General features: G+C 40.9%; 1 protein-coding gene across 1 annotated transcript in view; it reads left to right on the top strand.

Moving 5' to 3' along the window:
• LOC139577031 (GDNF family receptor alpha-2-like) overlaps positions 1–23,473 on the top strand; it is a 73,153-nt gene that overhangs the window by 26,648 nt on the left and 23,032 nt on the right. The window contains exons 3-4 of the mRNA XM_071403750.1: positions 2,078–2,164; positions 10,098–10,461. Coding sequence (XP_071259851.1) covers positions 2,078–2,164; positions 10,098–10,461 — 451 coding nt within the window. The remainder of the gene's footprint in view (positions 1–2,077; positions 2,165–10,097; positions 10,462–23,473) is intronic.

Below are 23,473 nucleotides of genomic sequence, written 5' to 3'. Positions count from 1 at the left end.
ACCTCTACATCACCAGAGGAACAGAGGAGGAGTAGGATAAGGGTACGGCTAAAAGCTATGAGAATTGGTCGTCTAGAACTTCTAGAGCAGAGAGTAAAAGGAAGTTTCTGGGGGCGATAAAATAGCTTAAAGGAATAATGTACAGACAAAGGTATGGTAGGATGTGAATACAGTGGAGGTAAACCTAGGTATTGAGTGATGATGAGAGAGATATTGTCTCTAGAAACATCATTGAAACCAGGTGATGTCATCGCATATGTGGGTGGTGGAACTGTGAGGTTGGATATGGTATAGTGGTCAGGGCTAGAGGCTCTACAGTGAAATAAGCCAATAAACACTAACCAGAACAGCAATGGACAAGGCATATTTACATTAAGGAGAGGCATGCTTAATCGAGTGATCAATAAGGGTCCAGTGAGTAGAGGTTGGTTGGGGTCACGGCGATACAGACAGCTGGCCGGGTAGATGGCTATCGGTAGCAAGATAGCATAGTATGGAAGTCTATTTGTAGATACCTCGTGCGTTTCCGTCGGTAGGTTAGTGGGGTTCCGTGTGGTAGAGGGGATCAATCCAAATTGGCAAAATAGATATAGTGACCCAAGAAAAAAAAAAAAGAAAAAAAAATAATAATAATAATTGTCCGATATACTTATTCAGATAGCAGCCGATAAGACAGCTAACGGTTAGCGGGCCCCAGATGAGCGTTCAGGTAACGTCGGGACGGAGGTGCCAGTTGGATAACTCCCTCGGGCAGATAACGTCGGCAGTCAGTCGTGAAGGCCCGGTGGGGCTCCGTATCTGCAGCAACAACAAAACAACAACAAAAACGGGTCCGGATAGGTGGCTGTAGCCCAGGAATGGCTGATGGAACTCCTCAGCTGGCTAGCTCCGGAATGATTTGAGTTTGCTCCGGGATCAACGTAAGCCAGTAGTCACACGGTTTGCAGCTAGCTAGCTGAAGGAATAGCTGATGACCACAAAACGTGGGCAGCTGAAACACCAACGCTAGCCAGCAGACCGGCTAATTTCTGGGCAGCTACAGATTAGCTTCTGGCTAGCTATCGGATAGCTTCTGGTTAGCTTTCTGGCTAGCTTCTGAATTAGCCCCTGGCTAGCTTCCACGGTGGTTTTTCAGATTTGAGGTAAATAATACTTTTTTTGTAATTGGTGAAGCGGGTTGCAGGAAAGCTTTTGCAGGGAAGCTTTTGTAGTTGAGTTCTTGGATAATAAAATATATAAAAGATATGCGAAGAAAGGTGTAAATATATATATATACAGGACACGACAATACGAAACAGAAATGACGTCTGAACTGCTAAGCCATCTTGGAATCCAGCCAAGCCATCTGTGCCTCGACACAATCCTGTCTCAGAACTCGAAGTACAATTCCTTCGACCTCATGGCTTGGTTTTTGCTCTGACATGCACTGTCAACTTTGGGACCCTATATAGACAGGTGTGCCTTTCCAAATCATGTCCAATCAATTACATTCACCACAGGTGGACTCCAATCAAGTTGTAGAAACATCTCGAGGATGATCAATAGAAACAGGATGCACCTGAGTTCAATTTCGAGTCTCATAGCAAAGGGTCTGAATACTTATGTAAATTAGGTTTTTCTGTTTTTTATCTTTAATACATTTGCAAACATTTCTAAAAATCGTTTTTTGCTTTATCGTTAGGGGGTATTGTGTGTAGATTGATGATGATTTTTTTTCTTACATTTTAGAATAAGGCTGTAACGTAACAAAATGTAGAAAAGTGAAGGGGTCTGAATACTTTCCAAATGCACTCCGTTCATCTTTCCCTTGATCCTGACTAGTCTCCCAGTCCCTGCCTCTGAAAAACATCCCCACAGCATGGAGCTGCCACCACCATGCTTCACTGTAGGGATGGTATAAGCCAGGTCATGAGCAGTGGCTGGCTTCCTCTCTTATTTCTCCTCTTTTCATTTCTTATTTTTATTAGTTATAATATTTTATATTGAATACTCCACTGTTGGATAGGGCTTGCAAGTTAAGCATTTCACTGTAGTTATGCATGTGACAAATTAAACTTGAACTTGACTGTTTTCCCAGGTCGAGAGTTTTATGAAACATCCCCTTATGAACCTGTGATGCCTGTTCGCCACCCTGATGCATTCCGTCTCGCTTCCATTATCTCAGGTAAGACCGACCATTTTATGTAAAAGAAAAAGGACTATGCCATATGAAAAGACTATAAAAATACAATGACATGTAATAAGTATAATTACAACACTTATACTCTAATACTCTTAAATATACAAGATGGAAGAGGAAGGATTTCTTATTTCATGAAGAAGAAAAAAATTGCTCATGGCTGAGGGAGGCGGAATGAGGTAATTTATGGATAATATTTTTGTCCATTTGGGGGACTCCTTTTGGCTCAACAGCCCCAAAGCCAAAAGTTCAATTCAGCCTCTTTAAGGCTTTTATTAAGTAAATATTATGGATTCCTCTTTATATTCCTTGGTTCTCCAAGTATTGCTCCAGGTATTGCTTACATAAACCCATGTATTTGCCTCCATATTCCCATCTATAGATTTTCCTTTCAGTTTGATTTCCTATTTGGTGTACTAATTACAAAGCAATTATTCAGCAAGGGAACTATTGCTCACATTTAATTAACTGGTTGTTACTGAGAGGGCATTACTAATCAATGCAGATCTTATTATAAGACACAGCAAAAATAAATGAAGGTTAGATTGGAGGATCGCAGGGCCATTGCCACAGCTATAGGAGATATAGGCTATAGTCACTTGAAAATCCAATCATTTTCTTTCATCCAGTTCCTACAGAAATTGCCGGAGGATGATCCAGCCTCATTTGCCAAAAGCAGTATACAGCAGAGATGCCACATTTGCTTTTCCTGGCCGATGCCTCATGCTTTGTTTCATATCTTGGAGGTACAAGAAAGACATGCTTTTTGCATAATCCCTTTAGCTTGAAGTCAGCAGATGACATGGTTGTTTGAAAATATACTGGTTTGATATATCAAAAAAGGAGAGCACCAGACAAAATATAAATTGGAAGTCGCTTTGAATACCATGGCGTTTTGGATTGTTAAGAAGGCCATCTGCTTTTCTTTACTCTATAGTACTAAAATGGTTGTAGCTCAGGTAGCTTACGTCTTGGTCATTTTTCAGCTCATTTGAAACATGTTAAAATGTGTCTGGGACTTATTAATATGTCAATTTTTGTTTAAAAAAAATCCTACACTCTTTCAAAGGTGAAAAATCTGATTTGCTCTCCTAAATTCATTTAGCCTCTAGCCCTAGGTTACTCATTATTTATCATTTCAGAGGACAGAATCATTGATTGTGGTAGTAAGAAAAGCCCACAGGCAAACAGATAAGCAATTACACAGTTGTTCTCTGAAATACTTTTCCCTTTGATTTCAACTGCACAAAAGTGTGCTTAATCACTTATAAAACGGTAAACTGAACCGAAGCTCAGGGAATGTGATATCTTGCTGTGTTGATGAGGATGGCGAAAAACACTCTCTAGGAGGAAGGTTAGAAAATTGAAAAATAATCTCTACAACTTCAAGAGTTTATAGTGAGAGAGATAAGGGGGGAAAACATTGATGAGAAAAAAAAAACACTCCACTGTATCTCCAAATGAACACAGGGCCAGGGTAACAAAGCAACTGACAGAGAGGAGAATGCCAGTCTGCTTTGCCAAGTCAACTCTCACAAGTCCACCATTTTCTTACTTCAAATTGTACAAGGCCATAGTCTTACTCTTGGGCATTGTGATGGATATTGGATAGCACTCGTATAATTTTTCCACCTCAACCAGTTGGCCCCTCATCAAAGCCCAGATGAAAATGATTGTCATATTACGAAATATCCCATTGCATACAAATATATAATTGACTGTAATTTCTATTTTATTTTACACAAATTATTCTGTCCTTGTGACCCAATTTTGAGTTAATTCACTTATTATCTATGCAGAGTCCAGGATTTAAAAAAGCAGCCCACACCGGCCCTCCAGGAGTTGAGTTTGACTCCCCTTAGTTAGACCTTCTTACTCTGCCTAATAATCCTCTCACCTCTCTGTTCCACATGCCCATCAACTAATTCAATTCAGAAAAATATTTCTACGGCTGGGGAAAAAGGATCAGCATGCAGCCCAATGCTAGATGTCCTCACCTTACCCTCATAACAATTACTGTTTCATTGTCAAAGACAATGTTGCCCTGATGTGTGCTAGTGTACTGTCGTTGTTCAGCTGCTGTACTATGTGTAGTTATAATCCGTTTACATTTACAATTAGCTCACAGTTGCCTCTTCGTTTTCTCCATGGACACTTAATGAGTGTTGGGGGTCTAAGGGTAACGTATTAGTTGTTTGTGCAGTCAGCGTTATTCTAACAAGGTGGTATTAAATAGAATACTGAATAATCCTCCAAACATGGGCCTGGCAACCCTCATTAGTCGGTTTTGTTGGTACAATTAGACATTCTACACACTATGTTTGGGGAATACGTGAAGCAATGCCAGCATCTTGATAGCGATTTGAATCAACTCACTTGCATATTTCTGCTGCAATGATATTTGTCTCAGGTTTGAAATGAATGATTGTCAAATTCGGAAAACATTTCTGAACTGGTAAAGCAGCCATTATCTTATTAGAGCACATAATACAGCTTATAAAACAGCTTTCCTACTGATACCATAGCAGATCCCAAACATGGACAGTGAGGCTTTCTGTAGGTAAAATACAGCTTATAAAACAGCTTTCCTACTGATACCATAGCAGATCCCAAACATGGGCAGTGAGGCTTTCTGTGGGTAAAATACAGCTTATAAAACAGCTTTCCTACTGATACCATAGCAGATCCCAAACATGGACAGTGAGGCTTTCTGTAGGTAAAATACAGCTTATAAAACAGCTTTCCTACTGATACCATAGCAGATCCCAAACATGGACAGTGAGGCTTTCTGTAGGTAAAATACAGCTTATAAAACAGCTTTCCTACTGATACCATAGCAGATCCCAAACATGGACAGTGAGGCTTTCTGTAGGTAAAATACAGCTTATAAAACAGCTTTCCTACTGATACCATAGCAGATCCCAAACATGGACAGTGAGGCTTTCTGTAGGTAAAATACAGCTTATAAAACAGCTTTCCTACTGATACCATAGCAGATCCCAAACATGGACAGTGAGGCTTTCTGTAGGTAAAATACAGCTTATAAAACAGCTTTCCTACTGATACCATAGCAGATCCCAAACATGGACAGTGAGGCTTTCTGTAGGTAAATGTAGTAGCGTGTAGCCAAGGCATTCACTGGCCACTGGAAACCCTGCTGTGACACAAGCCTGAGCTAAAAAACTGATGAATCCTTTGACATGGAAATGCTTGACATGCTCCCAGGGGTATGGACCAAAGACTTTCTAGCAAGCCCCTGCACACTCACTAAGGGCTATATTAAATCCAAACTTTGGCACCCATCCTAATTACAGTGAGTATACCTGAAGCCAAGATCCCCACTCTAACCTGTACTGAACTCCTGCTCCCCGGAGTCCAGGATGATATATGAAATTCAGGTTTCAAATAAGGGAGAGAGAGAGCAATTACTGTGGAAGGAAGATCCCTTACTCTGGAAAATGCGTAAATCCAGATCCCTTGACTGGGCTGTACTTACTGCACTGTGCTTTTCAGGAGATGGCCATCACATAGTTTTAATTTATGAGCGCTGTGGACGAACGCCCTATTATAACCCTGTTTATAGCTCAGTCAAAGAGCGGGGTTATCATAAAATAAATTCAGTGTATTTTTGTGCGTGCCAAAAACCAATTAAAGTCACACATGTTGCTACATAGCGTGCACTGCATGATAAACATGACTCTGACTTGCATGCAAAGATGCATCAACAGAGCCACATTGTAACAGTCACCGCCAACAAAGGTTTATTTCAATGCAGCAACATGCAGATAAACAGTTGTTGTCCCACAGTGAACATCTTAGATGAACTGGAATAATCAGGACACGGCCCTCTATTTCCAGGATGTCTTAATACAGCAGAAGGCTCAGGGTATTGTGATGGTGAGGCCATTCCAAGAGGTTTCCCAAGACTGGCTGTATCTGCTGTGTGCAGCAATGGGACTGCACCGAAAGAGATATCAGAATTGTGTGTTCATTAGAGCTCGTGTGAAGGGCTGATCGTGATGATGATTGGCCGGGTTAATTGAAAACACTTGAGCAGGTATACGTAAGTGGTGGTCCAATCATTTGGCAGGAGACGGCACATTGTTCCCTTTGTCAGTGATGACCTGCTGTAATCAACAAGCCTTCCATTTTTGCAAGTTGCCTATCACCCTTCTTCCATTACTGAAAGGTGTATAGGCAAAACCTTTCATAACGCACTAGAAAAAAAATATTATTTTCCTGTAACACAATATATCTTCCACCCAGCTACTCTCTCTGATTATATGGAGAGGGCCTTTGTGTCAGGATATCTCTCTGCTTTGAGTACCCAATTCAATCTCTTCTCCCCAATCAGAACCTCACACCACTCCACTGCCTGGTCAGATAAATAAATAAATATTTGTACTTCCTTCTCTTATTTAGTTTTTATCCTGGAACCCCTGTGCCCCACATTACAGGCTGCAGATGGCCAGAGAAGATTTAGGAGCTGCAATCCATCACTGTTATGTGTAGCGCCTTTGGATAGCACCCCAAACCACCCCTCCAGCTGGACTGGCCTGGTTCTGGACCGCTTTGGCCAGGTTTGGCCCAGTTTGGCCTCATTCCCTGTTGCTAATATCAGCTTTTCTTTGGAGTCCAATCTAGTATTTAGTATTAGTATTTTATTAGGATCCCTATTAGCTGTTGCCAAGGCAGCAGCTACTCTTCCTGGGGTCCAAACAGAGATAAAACATTATACAAAACATTGTGCATTATACAAATGTACATTGCTCCCTTCTTACATTTCAATACTACATTACATTACTAAGAATAATGTGTGGGTGGGTGTAGAGTGGGTGTTTTAGAGTGTGTGTGTTAGTGTGTGTCTCTTCACAGTCCGCGTTGTGCTGTGAGGTGTTTTTTTATTCTGATTTTACTGCTAGCTTGAATTACCTGAGGTGGAAGACAGTTACATTTAGTCATGACTCTATATTACGGTGTGCTTCCTAGCCTCTGTTCTGGACTTGGGGACTGTGAAGAGACCTCTGGTGGCAAGTCTTGTGGGTATGTATGAGTGTCTGAGCTGCGTCTTAACCGATTTAACAGATAGTTCGGTACGTCAATACCGCTTACAAAGACCTGCAGTGATGCAGTCAATCTCTACTCTAGTTTGAGCCAGAAGAGATTGATATGCATGTTGTTGATATTAGCCCCCCATGCTCTGTTCAGGGCCAATTGTAATTTGCCTTTGTCCTTTTTTGCAACACTTGACCATATAAGTGGGCAGTAGTCCAGCCTATGGGACTTGTTTGGTTGATTGTGATGTCAAGAAAACAGAGCAGAACGTAATCTTGGACAGACCTCTTCATATTTTAGCAACTGTTGAATCAATATGTTTTGACAATGTCAGCTTACAATTGAGAGTTACACACCAAGCAGTTTATTCTCCTCAACTTGCTCAATCGGAACATTATATTTTACTGGATTTAGATGAGGTTTAGGGTTTAACTAATGATTTGGCCCAAATACAATGCTTTTAGTTTTTTTATATATATATTTAAGACTCACTTATTACTAATAATACATTGTAAAACTGACAGTAGCTCTTTGTTAAGTGTTGCGGTGATTCCACTTGCTGTGGTAGCTGATGTGTAAAATGTTGATTCATCGGCGTACATAAAGATCATCACAGATCATCCCACAGCCCTTGACCTAGCATGTTCTCCTTCTTGGGGTAGCATTGGTGATGGAGGGATAAAGACAAAGCTAACAAAGCAACAAAAAAAATCCAATCTTTACAAAATAGAATCCACCTTTTCATTTTCCCCCTATCGACAGGAAGTTGCGTCTATGTGTCCATGTGGTTGAAAAAGAGAAATCATTAGCTTTTTGGGGTTCTGTTGTTGCTCTTTCGACTGTAACACCTGTTCCACTAGTGTATACACCCTCGATGTGTATACACCCTATACACATCGAGAGCATCCTGACTGGTTGCATCACTGCCTGGTATGGCAACTGCTCGGCCTCCGACCACAAGTCACTACAGAGGGTAGTGCGAACGGCCCAGTACATCACCAGGGCCAAGCTTCCTGCCATCCAGGACCTCTATACCAGGTGGTGTCAGAGGAAGGCTCTAAAAATTGTCAAAGACTCCAGCCACCCTAGTCATAGACTGTTCTCTCTGGTACCGCACGGCAAGCGGTACCGGAGCGCCAAGTCTAGGTCCAAGAGGCTTCTAAACAGCTTCTACCGCCAAGCCATAAGACTGCTGAAAATCCCCCCTCTCACCCTCTCTCACCCCCTCTTTACACCACTGCTACCCTCTGTTGTCATCTATGCATAGTCACTTTAATAACTCTACCTACATGTACATACTACTTCCAATAACCGGTGCCCCCTTCACATTGACTCTGTATCGGTGTATATAGTCTCATATTGTTATTTCACTGCTGCTCTTTAATTACTTGTTTCTTTTATCTCTTATTCTTATCTGTATTTTTTTGAAGCTGTATTGTTGGATAGGGGCTCATAAGTAAGCATTTCACTGTAAGGTCTACACCTGTTGTATTCGGCGCATGTGACTAATACAATTTGATTTGATTTGATTTGATGTTATACTATGAAAGTGTGTTTCCATAGATAGGGGTGACAACAACCTCTGCATTATCAAAATAATTGCTTTGTGAGAAGGTGTTAAAGTTCACAGTTAGCCATTGTTATGTAAATGTGAGCTGGAATGTACCAGTGACCTGGCGTTGGCCCCAGGTGAGAGCAGGTCCAGTGAAACATGGGTACTGGCCTGCGTAGATGGAAACAGAAAAAACTGATCCTTTTGGGTAAAACATGTGGTTAAATCCTGGATGGAAATGCTCCGTGTTTGTGTGATGTCCATTCTGTGTATGGCATTTCTAGGATTTATCATCTGTGATGCACCACTTACAGACAGTACAGCTGCTCATGCAGTCCATCGGAAAGGGTTTTCCTCATTGCTGAGTGAGATTGGTTCTGTTGAATAAGAGATGAATCTCCCTGGATGTCACCAAGCCAGCGCACCCTCTGAAATACCATCATCTACAGGAAGAGGGAGGTTATGTTCTCTGATACAGCCTAAATACAAGGGAAGCGGAATGTGAGTGTGTGTGATACTCTTTTATTAGTGATATCTCAAAAGCAGATGGGCATGTACCACCACCACCAGTCCAAACTGCTCTCAGACTATGCACATTTATTGACTTCTGTTTTCTACAATATCTAGATGACATGGTGTGATCACAGTAAGTAAAGGAAATGGTTCATCTGCCACTTAAACTGTCCAATAGGCCACAATACTGCAGCACAGTGAGCCTTTCCCATGTCCTTGTGCTCCTGTGTTTAATATCCCATACTCACAAACCAATTACACATGTCAATAAGCAACAAGACATCTAATTAACATGTTGTAAACAGTATCAAGGTCTGTGTCATGGTGTTTAGTTACAGTGGTACACCATGTTCTTTCTTAGTGGTGGGAACGATCCAGGGAGACATGAAGCAATCAATGAGCAGAATCAACTTTATTCATTCACATTTCACTCAAGACCTCTCCAAATCAATTATTCAGTAAGAATGGATATAGGCGAGCTATCCAAGTATCAGATGGCTTGGTGTTGGCTTGGAAAAAATATATGATATTGAATAACCCCTAGCATAGGGAGAGCACTAAGACCATCATCATGAAGCCCACTTTCAGCACTCACAAACTTGACAACATAAATGGTCATAAGTAGTCGGAGCACATCAACTTAACTTGTGTTATGTGTTATCATGATGGTGTCAAAGAATTTTGTCATGAGCCAGTTAACAAATGCTATAGGTCAGACCCATAATAACAACACAGCTTTGCAATAGATAGTTAAGTGCATATTATTTTTCCAATGCTCCCCTTCCCCCTTCTCTGCAGGGATGCACACTGTCACCCCTAAAGCCAACACCTGCTCTGACCCCAGCAAGACTTGTAACCCGTGCCTGGACGCAGCGAAGGCCTGCAACCTCAACAACACCTGTAAGAAACAGCGCTCCACCTACATTGCCACTTGCAGCAAAGGGGAACCGTGTAACCGTAAGCGCTGTCACAAGGCCCTTAGGCAGTTCCTGGACCGTGTGCCCACCGACTACAGCCACCAGCTGCTCTTCTGCCCCTGCCAGGACCTGGGCTGTGCTGAACGGAGGAGGCAGACCATCGTGCCCTTCTGCTCCTTCGAGGACAAAGTCAAACCCTACTGCCTGGAGCTAAGGAAGAACTGCCGCCAAGACCCCCTCTGCAGGTAAGAGATTTATGAGTGGGGATTTGTCTGTGTGTGTGTCCATACTTCCATATAAAAAAAGTATTGACTCAGAGGGTTGAATACTTTTGTAATCAAAATATATTAGTGTTTTATTTTTCATATATATATTTTTTTACAAACATTAGAATTTTTCTTCCACTTTGACATTACAGAGTATTTTGTGTAGATTGTTGACAAAAAAATTACAATTAAATACGTTTTAATCCCACCTTGTAACAAAACAACACAAAAAAAGTCAAGGGGTGTGAATACTTTCTGAAGGCGCTGTATCTTAACGTGTAACATCAACATATTTTAACATACTGGTACAATTTGTTGTCCATAAAAACTGAAAGGTTTATTTTTGTTCTTTAATTGCCAACCGTCCAGACACGACATGACACACACAAGGCTGAAAGAAGCATATGAGCAGCCGAAGAGCAGCGCCCCTGGAGCAGGTTAGGGGTTAAGTGACTTGCTCAAGGGTGCAGCCGCCAGCCTAGCTTTTTGAACGGGCAAACCTCTGGTTACTGGCCTGCCCCACAACAGTATAAACTAGCAACGCACATGCCCCACCCACCTGAGGATCTGTCTTTTTCAGCCATCTATTTAATGTGTTTGAGGGGTGCAGCATCCACTTATCAAAAAATATGTTTTCATTGTCACACACCAAATAGGTGCAGTGAAATGTGTTGTAAGTCATAGTAATACAGCACCTCTGAAGCAAATTAGGGTTAAGTGCGTTCCTCACTGGCACATCGTCAGGTTTTTCACTTTGTCGACTCAAGTATTTCAACTAGTGACCTTCCTTGTACACGCCCAACGCTCTAACCACTAGGCTATCTGCCACCCTACATGCATATGTGCGTACGTGCCTCAGTGAGCGAGCTGTTGACCAAATGCCGGTATTGCTGAAATGAATTATCATACTCTTATATACCGTTATATATGGTAAATAGGAAAAGAAGATCAGATAAAGAATGTTGGACTGCAATCTCTTCCTGTGACATCCTAAAGTTTAGATTTCAGTGTTCAGCATCGCCTCTTCGCTGTTGACGTTGAGACTGGTGTTTTGTGGGTACTATTTAATGAAGCTGCCAGTTGAGAACTTGTGAGGCATCTGTTTCTAAAACTAGACACTAATGTACTTGTCCTATTACCCAGTTATGCACCGGGGCCTCCCACTCCTCTTTCTATTCTGGTTAGAGACAGTTTGTGCTGTTCTGTAAAGGGTGTAGTACACAGCGTTGTACGAGATCTTCAGTTTCTTGGCGATTTCTCGCATGGAATAGCCTTCATTTCTCAGAACAAGAATAGACGGACGATTTTCAGAAGAAAGGTCTTTGTTTCTGGACATTTTGAGCCTGTAATCGAACCCACAAATACTGATACTCCAGATACTCAACTAGTCTAAAGAAGGACGGTTTTATTGCATCTTTAATCAGCACAACAGTTTTCAGCTGTGCTAACATAATTGCAAAAGGGTTTTCTAATGATAAATTAGCCTTTTAAAATTATTAACTTGGATTAGCTAACACAATGTGCCATTGGAACACAGGAGGGATGGTTGCTGATAATGGGCCTCTGTACGCCTCTGTAGATATTCCATTATTCCATTACATTATTAGCACTTTCCAGCTACAACAGTCATTTACAACATTAACAATGTCTACACTGTATTTCTGATCAATTTGATGTTATTTTAATTGACAAAAAAATTGCTTTTCTTTCAAAAACAAGGGCATTTCTAAGTGATCCCAAATCTTTGAACAGCAGTGTATATAAACTCAGCAAGACCCTGTCTTACAAAGATAATTCGTAAAAATCCAAATAACTTCACAGATCTTCATTGTAAAAGGATTTAAACACTGTTTCCTATGCTTGTTCAATGAATCATGACCAATTAATGAACATGCACCTGTGGAATGGTCGTTAAAACACTAACAGCTTACAGACGGTAGGCAATTAAGGTCACAGTTATGAAAAGTTAGTACACTAAAGAGGCCTTTGTACTGACTCTGAAAAACACAAAAAAAGATGCCCAAGGTCCCTGCTCATCTGTGTGAACGTGCCTTAGGCATACTGCAAGGAGGCATGAGGACTGCAGATGTGGCCAGGGCAATAAATTGCAATGTCCGTACGTGAGACGCCTAAGACAGTGCTATAGGGAGACAGGACGGACAGCTGATCGTCCTCGCAGTGGCAGACCACGTGTAACAACACCTGCACAGGATCGGTACATCCGAACATCACACCTGCGGGACAGGTACAGGATGGCAACAACAACTGCCTGAGTTACTCCAGGAACACACAATCCCTCCATCAGTGCTCAGACTGTCCGCAATAGGCTGAGAGAGGCTGGACTGAGGGCTTTTAGGCCTGTTGTAAGGCAAGTCCTCACCAGACATCACCGTCAGCAATGTAATCTATGGGCAAAACCACCATCGCTGGACAAGACAGGACTGGCAAAAAGTGCTCTTCACTGACGAGTCGCGGTTTTCTCTCACCAGGGGTGATGGTCAGATTCGCGTTTAATGTCGAAGGAATGAGCGTTACACCGAGGCCTGTACTCTGGAGCGGGATCGATTTGGAGGTGGAGGGTCCGTCATGGTCTGGGGCGGTGTGTCACAGCATCATCGGACTGAGCTTGTTGTCATTGCAGGCAATCTCAACGCTGTGCGTTACAGGGAAGACATCCTCCTCCCTCATGTGGTACCCTTCCTGCAGGCTCATCCTGACATGACCCTCTAGCAAGACAATGCCACCAGCCATACTGCTCATTCTGTGCGTGATTTCCTGCAAGACAGGAATTTCAGTGTTCTGCCATGGCCAGCGAAGAGCCCAGATCTCAATCCCATTGAGCACCTCTGGGACCTGTTGGATCGGAGGGTGAGGGCTAGGGCCATTCCCCCCAGAAATGTCTGGGAACTTGCAGGTGCCTTGGTGGAAGAGTGGGGTAACATCTCACAGCAAGAACTGGCAAATCTGGTGCAGTCCATGAGGAGGAGATGCACAGCAGTACTTAATGCAGCTGGTGGCCACACCAGATACTGACTGTTACTTTTGATTTTGACCCCCCCCCTTTGTTCAGGGACAAATTATTCAATTTCTGTTAGTCACATGTCTGTGGAACTTGTTCAGTTTATGTCTCAGTTGTTGAATCTTGTTATGTTCATTCATTTCGTTGTATCCAATTGGTAGTTACAGTCTCATTACTGCAACTCCCGTACGGACTCGGGAGAGGTAAAGGTCGAGAGCCGTGCATCCTCTGAAACACGATCCAACCAAGCCACACTGCTTCTTGACACAATGCCCACTTAACCCAGAAGCCAGCCACATCAATGTGTTAGAGGAAACACCGTACACCTGGCGACCGTGTAAGTGTGCATGCACCCGGTCCGCCACAGGAGTCGCTAGAGCATGATGGGACAAGGACATCCCTGCCGGCCGAACCCAATGTGGGGACGCAGCGAAGGCCTGCAACCTCAACAACACCTGTAAGAAACAGCGCTCCACCTACATTGCCACTTGCAGCAAAGGGGAACCGTAAGCGCTGTCACAAGGCCCTTAGGCAGTTCCTGGACCGTGTGCCCACCGACTACAGCCACCAGCTGCTCTTCTGCCCCTGCCAGGACCTGGGCTGTGCTGAACGGAGGAGGCAGACCATCGTGCCCTTTTGCTCCTTCGAGGACAAAGTCAAACCTGGACGACGCTGGGCCAATTGTGCGTGGGCCCATAGGTCTCCCGGTCGCGCACAAGGCCAAATATACACTGCAGTTGCTTACCAAGACGACATTGAATGTTCCTGAGCGACAGAGTTACAGTTTGTACTTTAATCGGCTTGAAATTCAATGACAAGACTTGAACATGGCTGTATAGCAATGATTAGATGACTTTGAATGTTCCTTAGTGGCAGGTAGCCTAGTGGTTAGAGCATTGGACTAGTAACTGAAAAGTTGCAAGATCAAATCACCAAGCTGACAACGTAAAATCTGTTGTTCTGCCCCTGAACAAGGCAGTTAACCCACTGTTCCTAGGCCGTCATTGAAAATAATATTTTTTTCTTAACTGACTTGTCTAGTTAAATAATGGTAAAATATATTTTTTAAATAAATTAACAACCAACTTGACAGAGCTCCTCTCCCCTCCAACTCTTCCCGGGGTCCTTAGTGTGTTTTTTTTTTTTGTGTGTTTTCACTCTCAAATGTACAATTGTTCATAGAGAAAACAACGAAATTGGATGTTCTGAGTCAATGATTAAATCACATCAGAATACCTTTTTTGGGGGGGTCTGGAAGAAAAAAAACACATTTATTTTTGTTCGACATGGGTCCCATTATGCCAGGCGAAAACCAAAAACTGTATTCCACAATAAGACCTCATACCAACGGTCAAGCATGGTGATAGTAGTGTGATGGTTTGGGGCTGCTTTGCTGCCTCAGGACCTGGACGACTTGCCTTAATATGGCTGGGGGCAGTATTGAGTAGCTTGGATGAATAAGGTGCCCAGAGTAAACTGCCTGCTACTCAGGTCCAGAAGCTAAGATATGCATATTATTAGTAGATTTGGATAGAAAACACTCTGAAGTTTCTAAAACTGCTTGAATGATGTCTGTGAGTATAACAGAACTCATATGGCAGGCAAAAACCTGAGAAAGAATCCACCAGGAAGTGGGAAATCTGAGGTTTGTAGGTTTGCCTATCCAATATACAGTGTCTATGGGGTAATATTGCAATTCCTAAGGCTTCCACTAGATGTCAACAGTTTTTGTAACCTTGTATCAAGCTTCTACTATGACGGATGAGGGAATGAGAGCTGTTTCAACCAGGTGTCTGACAGAGTGCCATGAGCTCACTCAGGCACGCCCCCGTGAGAGGTAGCTGCGTTTCTTCTCCTTTCTAAAGACAAAGGAATTCTCCGGTTGAAACATTATTGAAGATTTATGTTAAAAACATCCTAAAGATTGATTCTATACATCGTTTGACATGTTTCTATGAACTGTAATGGAATTTTTTTACTTTTCGTCTGGACTAAGTGTGCCTGCGCGTCGTGAATTTGGATTTTTGAACTAAACGCGCAAACAAAAAGGAGGTATTTGGACATAAATTATGGACTTTATCGAACCAAACAAACATTTATTGTGGAACTGGGATTCCTGGGAGTGCATTCTGATGAAGATCATCAAAGGTAAGTGAATATTTATAATGCTATTTCTTACTTCTGTTGACTCCACAACATTGCGGGTACCTGTATGGCTTGTTTTTGTGTCTGAGCGCCGTACTCATATTATTGCATGGTGTGCTTTTTCTGTAAAGTAAAAAAAAAAATCTGACACAGCGGTTGCATTAAGGAGAAGTTTATCTAAAGTTCCATGCATAACACTTGTATTTTCATCAACATTTATGATGAGTATTTCTGTAAATTGATGTGGCTCTCTGATAAATCACCGGATGTTTTGGAGGCAAAACATTACTGAACATAACGCGCCAATGTAAACTAAGATTTTTGGATATAAATATGAACTTTATCGAACAAAACATACATGTATTGTGTAACATGAAGTCCTATGAGTGTCATCTGATGAAGATCATCAAAGGTTAGTGGTTAATTTTATCTCTATTTCTGCTTTTTGTGACTCCTCTCTTTGGCTGGAAAAATTGCTGTGTTTTTCTGTGACTAGGTACTGACCTAACATAATCAGATGGTGTGCTTTCGTCGTAGAGCCTTTTTGAAATCGGACACTGTGGTGGGATTAACAACAAGTTAATCTTTAAAATGGTGTAAAATACTTGTATGTTTGAGGAATTTTAATTATGAGATTTCTGTTGTTTGAATTTGGCGCCCTGTAGTTTCACTGGCTGTTGTCAAGTCGATCCCGTTAATGGGATCTCAGCCATAAGAAGTTATTAATAGAAGGAACCATGAATTGTGCTCTGTATCAGAGATTTTACAGGAGAATGTCAGGCAACCTGTCTGTGAGCTGAAGCTGGGTCATGCAGCAAGACAACGATCCAAAACACATATTCAAAAATTAACAAATTTGAAGTTTTGGAAGTCTAGACCTAATCCCAAATGAGATGTTGTGGCAGGACTTGCAACGAGCAGTTCATGCTTGAAAATCCACACATTTTGACAAAAATCCTCAACATCGACGTGAGACACTGATCAACAACTACAGGAAGTGTTTGTTTGAGTCATTGCAGCAAAAGGTGGCAATTACTTTTTCACACAGGGACATTGGGTGTTGTATAATTTGTTTGTTTATGAAATTAATATGTAATTGTGTTATTTTTTCACTCAGGTTCCCTTTATCTAATATTAGGTTTTGGTTGAAGATATGATAACATTCAGTATGAAAAATATGCAAAAGTAGAGAACATTAGGAAGGGGGCAAATATTTTTTCACAGCACTTAACCAATGAAACCACACAATCCTTGACAATATACAGTACCAGTCAAAAGTTTGGACACACCTACTCATTCAGGGGTTTTTCTTTATTTTTACTTTTTTCTACATTGTAGAATAATAGTGAAGACACCACATCTATGAAATAACACATATGGAATCATGTAGTAACCAAAAAAGTGTTAAACAAATCAAAATATATTTTATATTTGAGATTCTTCAAAGAAGCCAACCTTTGCCTTGATGACAGCTTTGCACACTCTTGGCATTCTCTCAACCACTTTCACGAGGTAGTCACCTGGAATGCATTTCAATTAACAGGTATGCCTTGTTATAAGTTAAATAGTGGAATTTCTTTCCTTAACGTGTTTGAGCCAATGAATTGTGTTGTGACAAGGTAGGGGTGGTATACATAAGATAGCACTATTTGGTAAAAGACGAAGTCCAAATTACGGCAAAAACAGCTCAAATAAGCAAAGAGAAATGACAGTCCATCATTACTTTAAGACATGAAGGTCAGTCAATCTGGAAAATGTCAAGAACTTTAAAAGTGTCTTCAAGTGCAGTCACAAAAACCATCAAGCGCTATGATGGAACTGGCTCTCATGAGGACCGCCACAGGAAAGGAAGACCCAGAGTTACCTCTGCTGCAGAGGATAAGTTCATTAGAGTTACCAGCCTCAGAAATTGCAGCCCAAATAAATGCTTCATAGAGTTCAAGTAACAGACACATCTCAACATCAACTGTTCAGAGGAGACTGAGTGAATCAGGCCTTTATGGGCAAATCACTGCAAAGAAACCACTACTAAAGGACACCAATAAGAAGAAGAGCCTTGCTTGGGCCAAAAAACACGAGCAATGGACATTAGACCAGTGGAAATCTGTTCTTTGGTCTGATGAGTCCAAATTTGTGATTTGTGGTTCCAACCGCTGTGTCGTTGTGAGACGCAGAGTAGGTGAACGGATGATCTCCATATGTGTGGTTCCCACTGTGAAGCATGAAGGAGGAGGTGTGATGGTGTGGGGGTGCTTTACTGGTGACACTGTCTGTGATTTATTTAGAATTCAATGCACACTTAACCAGCATGGCTACCACAGCATTCTGCAGCGATACGCTATCCCATCTGGTTGGCACTCAGTGGGACTATCATTTGTTTTTCAACAGGACAATGACCCAAAACACACCTCCAGGCTGTGTAAGGGCTATTTGACGAAGAAGGAGAGTGATGGAGTGCTGCATCAGATGACCTGGCCTCCTCAATCACCCGACATCAACCCAATTGAGATGGTTTGGGATGAGTTGTACCACAGAGTGAAGGAAAAATAGCCAACAAGTCCTCAGCATATGTGGGAACTCCTTCAAGACTGTTGGAAAAGCATTCCAGGTGAAGCAGGTGAAGCTGTTGTTGAATCCACAACAACTACCTAATACACCCAAATCTAAGTAAAGGGATGGAATAAGAATATGTACATATAAATATATTGATGAACAATGACATAGGCATAGGCAAGATGCAATAGATGGTATAAAATACAGTATTTACATATGGGATGAGTAATGCAAGATATGTAAACATCATTATTAAAGCGGCATTAATAAAGTGACTAGTTTAATAAAGTGACTAAAGTGATCCATTTGTTAGAGTGGCCAATGATTTCAAGTCTGTATGTAAGCAGCAGCCTCTCTGTGTTAGTGACAGCTGTTTAACAGTCTGTTGGTCTTGAGATAGAAGCTATTTGTCAGTCTCTCTGTCCCAGCTTTGATGCACCTGTACTGACCTAGCCTTCTGGATGGTAGCGGGGTGAACAGGCAGTGGCTCGGGTGGTTGTTGTCCTTGATGATCTTTTTGGCCTTCCTGTGACATTGGGTGCTGTAGGTGTCCTGGAGGGCAGGTACAGAGAGCCCTGCGGTTGTGGGCGGTGAAGTTGCCGTACCAGGCGGTGATACAGCCCGACAGGATGCTCTCAATTGTGCATCTGTAAAAGTTTGTGAGGGTTTTAGGTGACAAGCTACATTTCTTCAGCCTCCTGAGTTTGAAGAGGCACTGTGTTATTTATTTAAATTTGTATTAATTAATTTAATATATATACAGTATATTGTTTTGTTAGTATTTTTCATTTTTTTTAAATATATACAGTTGAAGTCGGAAGTTTGCATACACTTAGGTTGGAGTTATTAAAACTCGTTATTCAATCACTCCACAAATTTCTTGTTAACAAACTATAGTTTTGGCAAGTCGGTTAGGACATCTACTTTGTGCATGACACAAGTAATTTTTCCAACAATTGTTTACAGACAGATTATTTCACTTCTAATTCACTGTATCACAATTCCAGTGGGTCAGAAGTTTACATACACTAAGTTGACTGTGCCTTTATACAGCTTGGAAAATTCCAGAAAATGATGTCATGGCTGTAGAAGCTTCTGAAAGGCTAATTTACATCGTTTGAGTCAATTGGAGGTGTACATGTGGATGTATTTCAAGGCCTACCTTTAAACTCAGTGCCTCTTTGCTTGACATCATGGGAAAATCAAAAGAAATCAGCCAAGACCTCAGAAAATGATTGTAGGCCTCCACAAGTCTGGTTCATCCTTGGGAGCAATTTCCAAACGCCTGAAGGTACCACGTTCATCTGTACAAGCAATATTACGCAAGTATAATCACTATGGGACCACACAGCCGTCATACCGCTCAGGAAGGAGATGCGTTCTGTCTCCTAGAGATGAACGTACTTTGATGCGAAAAGTGCAAATCAATCCCAGAACAACAGCAAAGGACCTTGTGAAGATGCTGGAGGAAACAGGTACAAAAGTATCTATATCCACAGTAAAACGAGTCCTATATCGACATAATCTGAAAGGCCACTCAGCAAGGAAGAAGCCACAAATTTGTGGGCAGAACTGAAAAAGCTTGTGCGAGCAAGGAGGCCAGCTCTGTCAGGAGGAATGGGCCAAAATTCACCCAACTTATTGTGGGAAGCTTGTGGAAGGCTACCCGGAACGTTTGACCCAAGTTAAACAATTTAAAGGCAATGCTACCAAATGCTAATTGAGTGTATGTAAACTTCTGACCCACTGGGAATGTGATGAAAGAAATAAAAGCTGGAATCAATCTCTCTACTATTATTTTGACATTTCACATTCTTAAAATAAAGTGGTGATCCTAACTGAACTAAGAGGGAATTTTTACTTGGATTAAATGTCAGGAATTGTTTAAAACTGAGTTGAAATGTATTTGGCTAAGGTGTATGTTAACTTCTGACTTCAACTGTATATAAAGCAGTCACATAACAATCATACTTTACCAAACATAAGCTCTTTAATCCCAACCCTCAGCCACTCTCAGCCCATCCCACCTATCACCATAGACCACCCTCGTTTGGTTTCCATGTGCCATACATTTTTCAATTGTATTGTGATGTTTTACATAATTTTCCAACCTTTCTGATCATATAGTATCCACAGATTGTGAGCTAAAGATGAAAACCTTTCCTACTAGTATTTTTGTATTATATATTGACTGACTATGTCTTTCCAAATTGCCCAACACTGCTATTTGTAAAGTTAATTTTAATTGCTTGATGTGATTTTTTTAACCATTCCTGAACCTGTGACCAGAAACAAGCTACATAGGGGCAATACCAGAACAAATGATCTATTGATTCTGTCTCTTCGCAGCAAAATTTACAGAGCTGAGATTGTTGTATGCCCCATATATGTAGCAGTCTGTTGGTTGGAAGAATTGTATATAATTATTTAAATTGAAAAACTCCAAGTGTTGAATCAAGTGTAGTTTTTTTGTACCAGTTCATTAACCAAGTGCCATGGAATTGGTACATTGCAAATGTCTGCAACTGCAGCTGTCAACATTTTTGTCCTCAAATGAAACTGGTATATTTTTCTATTTAGGCCAGTTCCATTCAGCCAATTTGTATCTTTAATATATGGCAAACAACAAACAAGTTCCCTACCTTCTCCCTTTTCCACTTGCCTCCTCCATTTTTGTGGTAGTGCTGCAATCAGTTGGTTGTCAAGTTGGATTGGGCAGATATTCCCATATATTTCAATAACTGCATATGTAACGTAACTCCTCCGTTTCTTTTCATAATATCATTAACAAATATAATACCATTTTTAAACACTTTTTCCATAAAGAATGTTTTTGTATTAATCAGTATATGTGAGTTTAACCGTAACATTAATTGTAATATTTGTTCTATCTTTTCTGGAGGATAAAACTGAAACTGTAACCAGCTTGTATGGCTTGTTTAAGAAAGGACGATCCTTTAAACAACATTTCATTTTCAATTAGTCGGGAATGAGAAGTTGTAATCTGTATAAAGGCAAAAAGGCAATTTTTGAACAAAGGATGAGCCTTTCTTAATAATCTACCAGAGAACCATTTTGGGTTTAAGTATAACTTATGTATGAGTGAAGCTTTTAGTGAGAGGTTTAAAGCTTTATTATTTAATCGTTTTAGCCCCCCAAACTCATATTCATTATATAAAAAGGCACGTTTAATTTTGTCTGGTTTTACATTCCAAATAAAATGAAATATTTTTTGCTAATATGATTTTTTTAAAAAGAGTCATCTGGAGTAGGCAGTGCCATTAGTAAGTAAGTCAACTGTGAACAGACCAAAGAGTTAATCAATGTGATTTTTCCATAAATAGACATGTATTTACCTCTCCATGGTTGCAGAATCTTATCTATTTTTGCTAACTTTCTATTGAAATGAATTGTGGTAAGTTAGTTTCTATTTTTTGTGATGTGAATACCAAGTATGTCTACTTCACCATCCGCCCATTTTATTGGTAAACTACAAGGTAATGTAAACACTATATTTTTTAAACAATCCAATACGTAATATGGTACACTTGTCATAATTAGGCTAGAAAAGTGATCAAGATCTTCATTGAGACTGTGTAGGGATCCAGATTGCGGATCCCTACACAAAAACTAGAGTCATCGGCATACATTGACACTTTTGTTTTTATCCCCAGGATTTCTAACCTCTTAATGTTCTTGTTGGATGTAATTTTAATAGCTAGCATTTCAATGGCCATAATAAATAGATATGGAGACAACGGACAGCCTTGTTTTACTCCTCCTAAAAGCTCAATACTTTCTGAGAAGTAACCATTATTTACTATTTTACATCTGGGGTTGCTGTACATAACTTTAACTCATTGTATAAGAGATTCACCAAAATTAAAGTAATCCAGGCATTTATATATAAATTCCAGTTGTACTTTATCAAACGCCTTTTCTAAATCTGCTATGAAGTCCAGACCTGGTATCTTCGGTGTTTCATAATGTTCAATTGTTTCAAGTAATTGTCGTATATTATCTCCAATATATTGTCCATGTGAAAAACCTGTCTGATCAGGATGAATAATATCTGGTAAAAACCTTTTTCATTCTATGTGCTATGAATTTCGCCAGGATTTTCGCATCACAACATTGAAGTGTTAGAGGCCTCCAGTTTTTTAAATGGACTGGCTATTTATGCTTACCGCCTGAGTCCTGTTTTAGTAGTAATGAAATTAGACCTTCTTGTTGAGTACCTGAAAGTCTAGAAAATTTGGCGTCTGAACTGTGTGTTAGATTCATAGTTTGGCATGCTGTTTTAACTCTTTAATGTTAGTTCGCATGATGCCTCTGTGTTTAGCTCAAGTTTACTGTTTCAAACTATTCCTGCAGTGTCCAATTTTGGAATGTCACTTTACATTCATTCTACTTGAATAGAGGTTCCTGGCCTCCCAGGCTCAGTCGTAATAGAAAAAAACTCCCAATCCCTTTTCTTACAGTAAATCCATGCAGTGTGTTATTAGTGTGTGGAAGGTCCATCGTTTCTCCTCCGATTTATGATTGTCTTCATAATTGCTTTTCGTCAGCTTTGTGTAATCTATGGTCAGGTGAAGTTGCTTTGGGTGACCTTTTCACCCCCTATGTGTCTGCTGTGCACTTCCTTATTGTGACGCATATGAAATAGTCTGTTAGAGGTTATTATCTTCCCCTGTTGTACGCCCTATGGAGGTCAATAGTGCAATGTGGAGAAATAAGATAGGAGTGGGTCAGTGTGACCATAATAAGACACTGGACAAGGGTGCAATGCCCCTACTAAGAAAAATATGGCTGGTATGCAAGAGCATGTCACTAAGATGCTCATTCAATTAGTCAGTCTTACTGAATATTCCCATTGTTTATTTCAACCTTATGTGTCCATACTAATTGGCCACACAGTAAGGCATTCTGGTAGTGGCAGATCTGTCACCTGCCACCTCAATATCTCTACCCATCTGTACTATGCCTGTGTTTTGATCCATCTAATTTGCACATGATCTGTTTGTGCTTGGTTTAGGATCTTAGACTCGAATGTTCAAATCAGCTTTGATATCTGCTGACAATATTGGCTTCAGACTGCTGAAGGTACAAGGACCAATGACAGGGATTGTTGCTGTTATTTTATCGTGTGACTTCCTGAGATTCTCTCTGGTGTTTACAGAATACTGGAGCTGTGAGATCAGGGCCAGCTTAGATAAAGCATGGGGGAAATAAATGGCAGCAGTATTGCCGTTAACATTGATGATGATTATGAGT

The sequence above is a fragment of the Salvelinus alpinus genome, chromosome 5 (assembly GCF_045679555.1).
Source record: "Salvelinus alpinus chromosome 5, SLU_Salpinus.1, whole genome shotgun sequence".
In the NCBI taxonomy this organism is placed as follows: Eukaryota; Metazoa; Chordata; class Actinopteri; order Salmoniformes; family Salmonidae; genus Salvelinus; species Salvelinus alpinus.
This window is presented reverse-complemented; position numbering and strand designations above follow the sequence as displayed.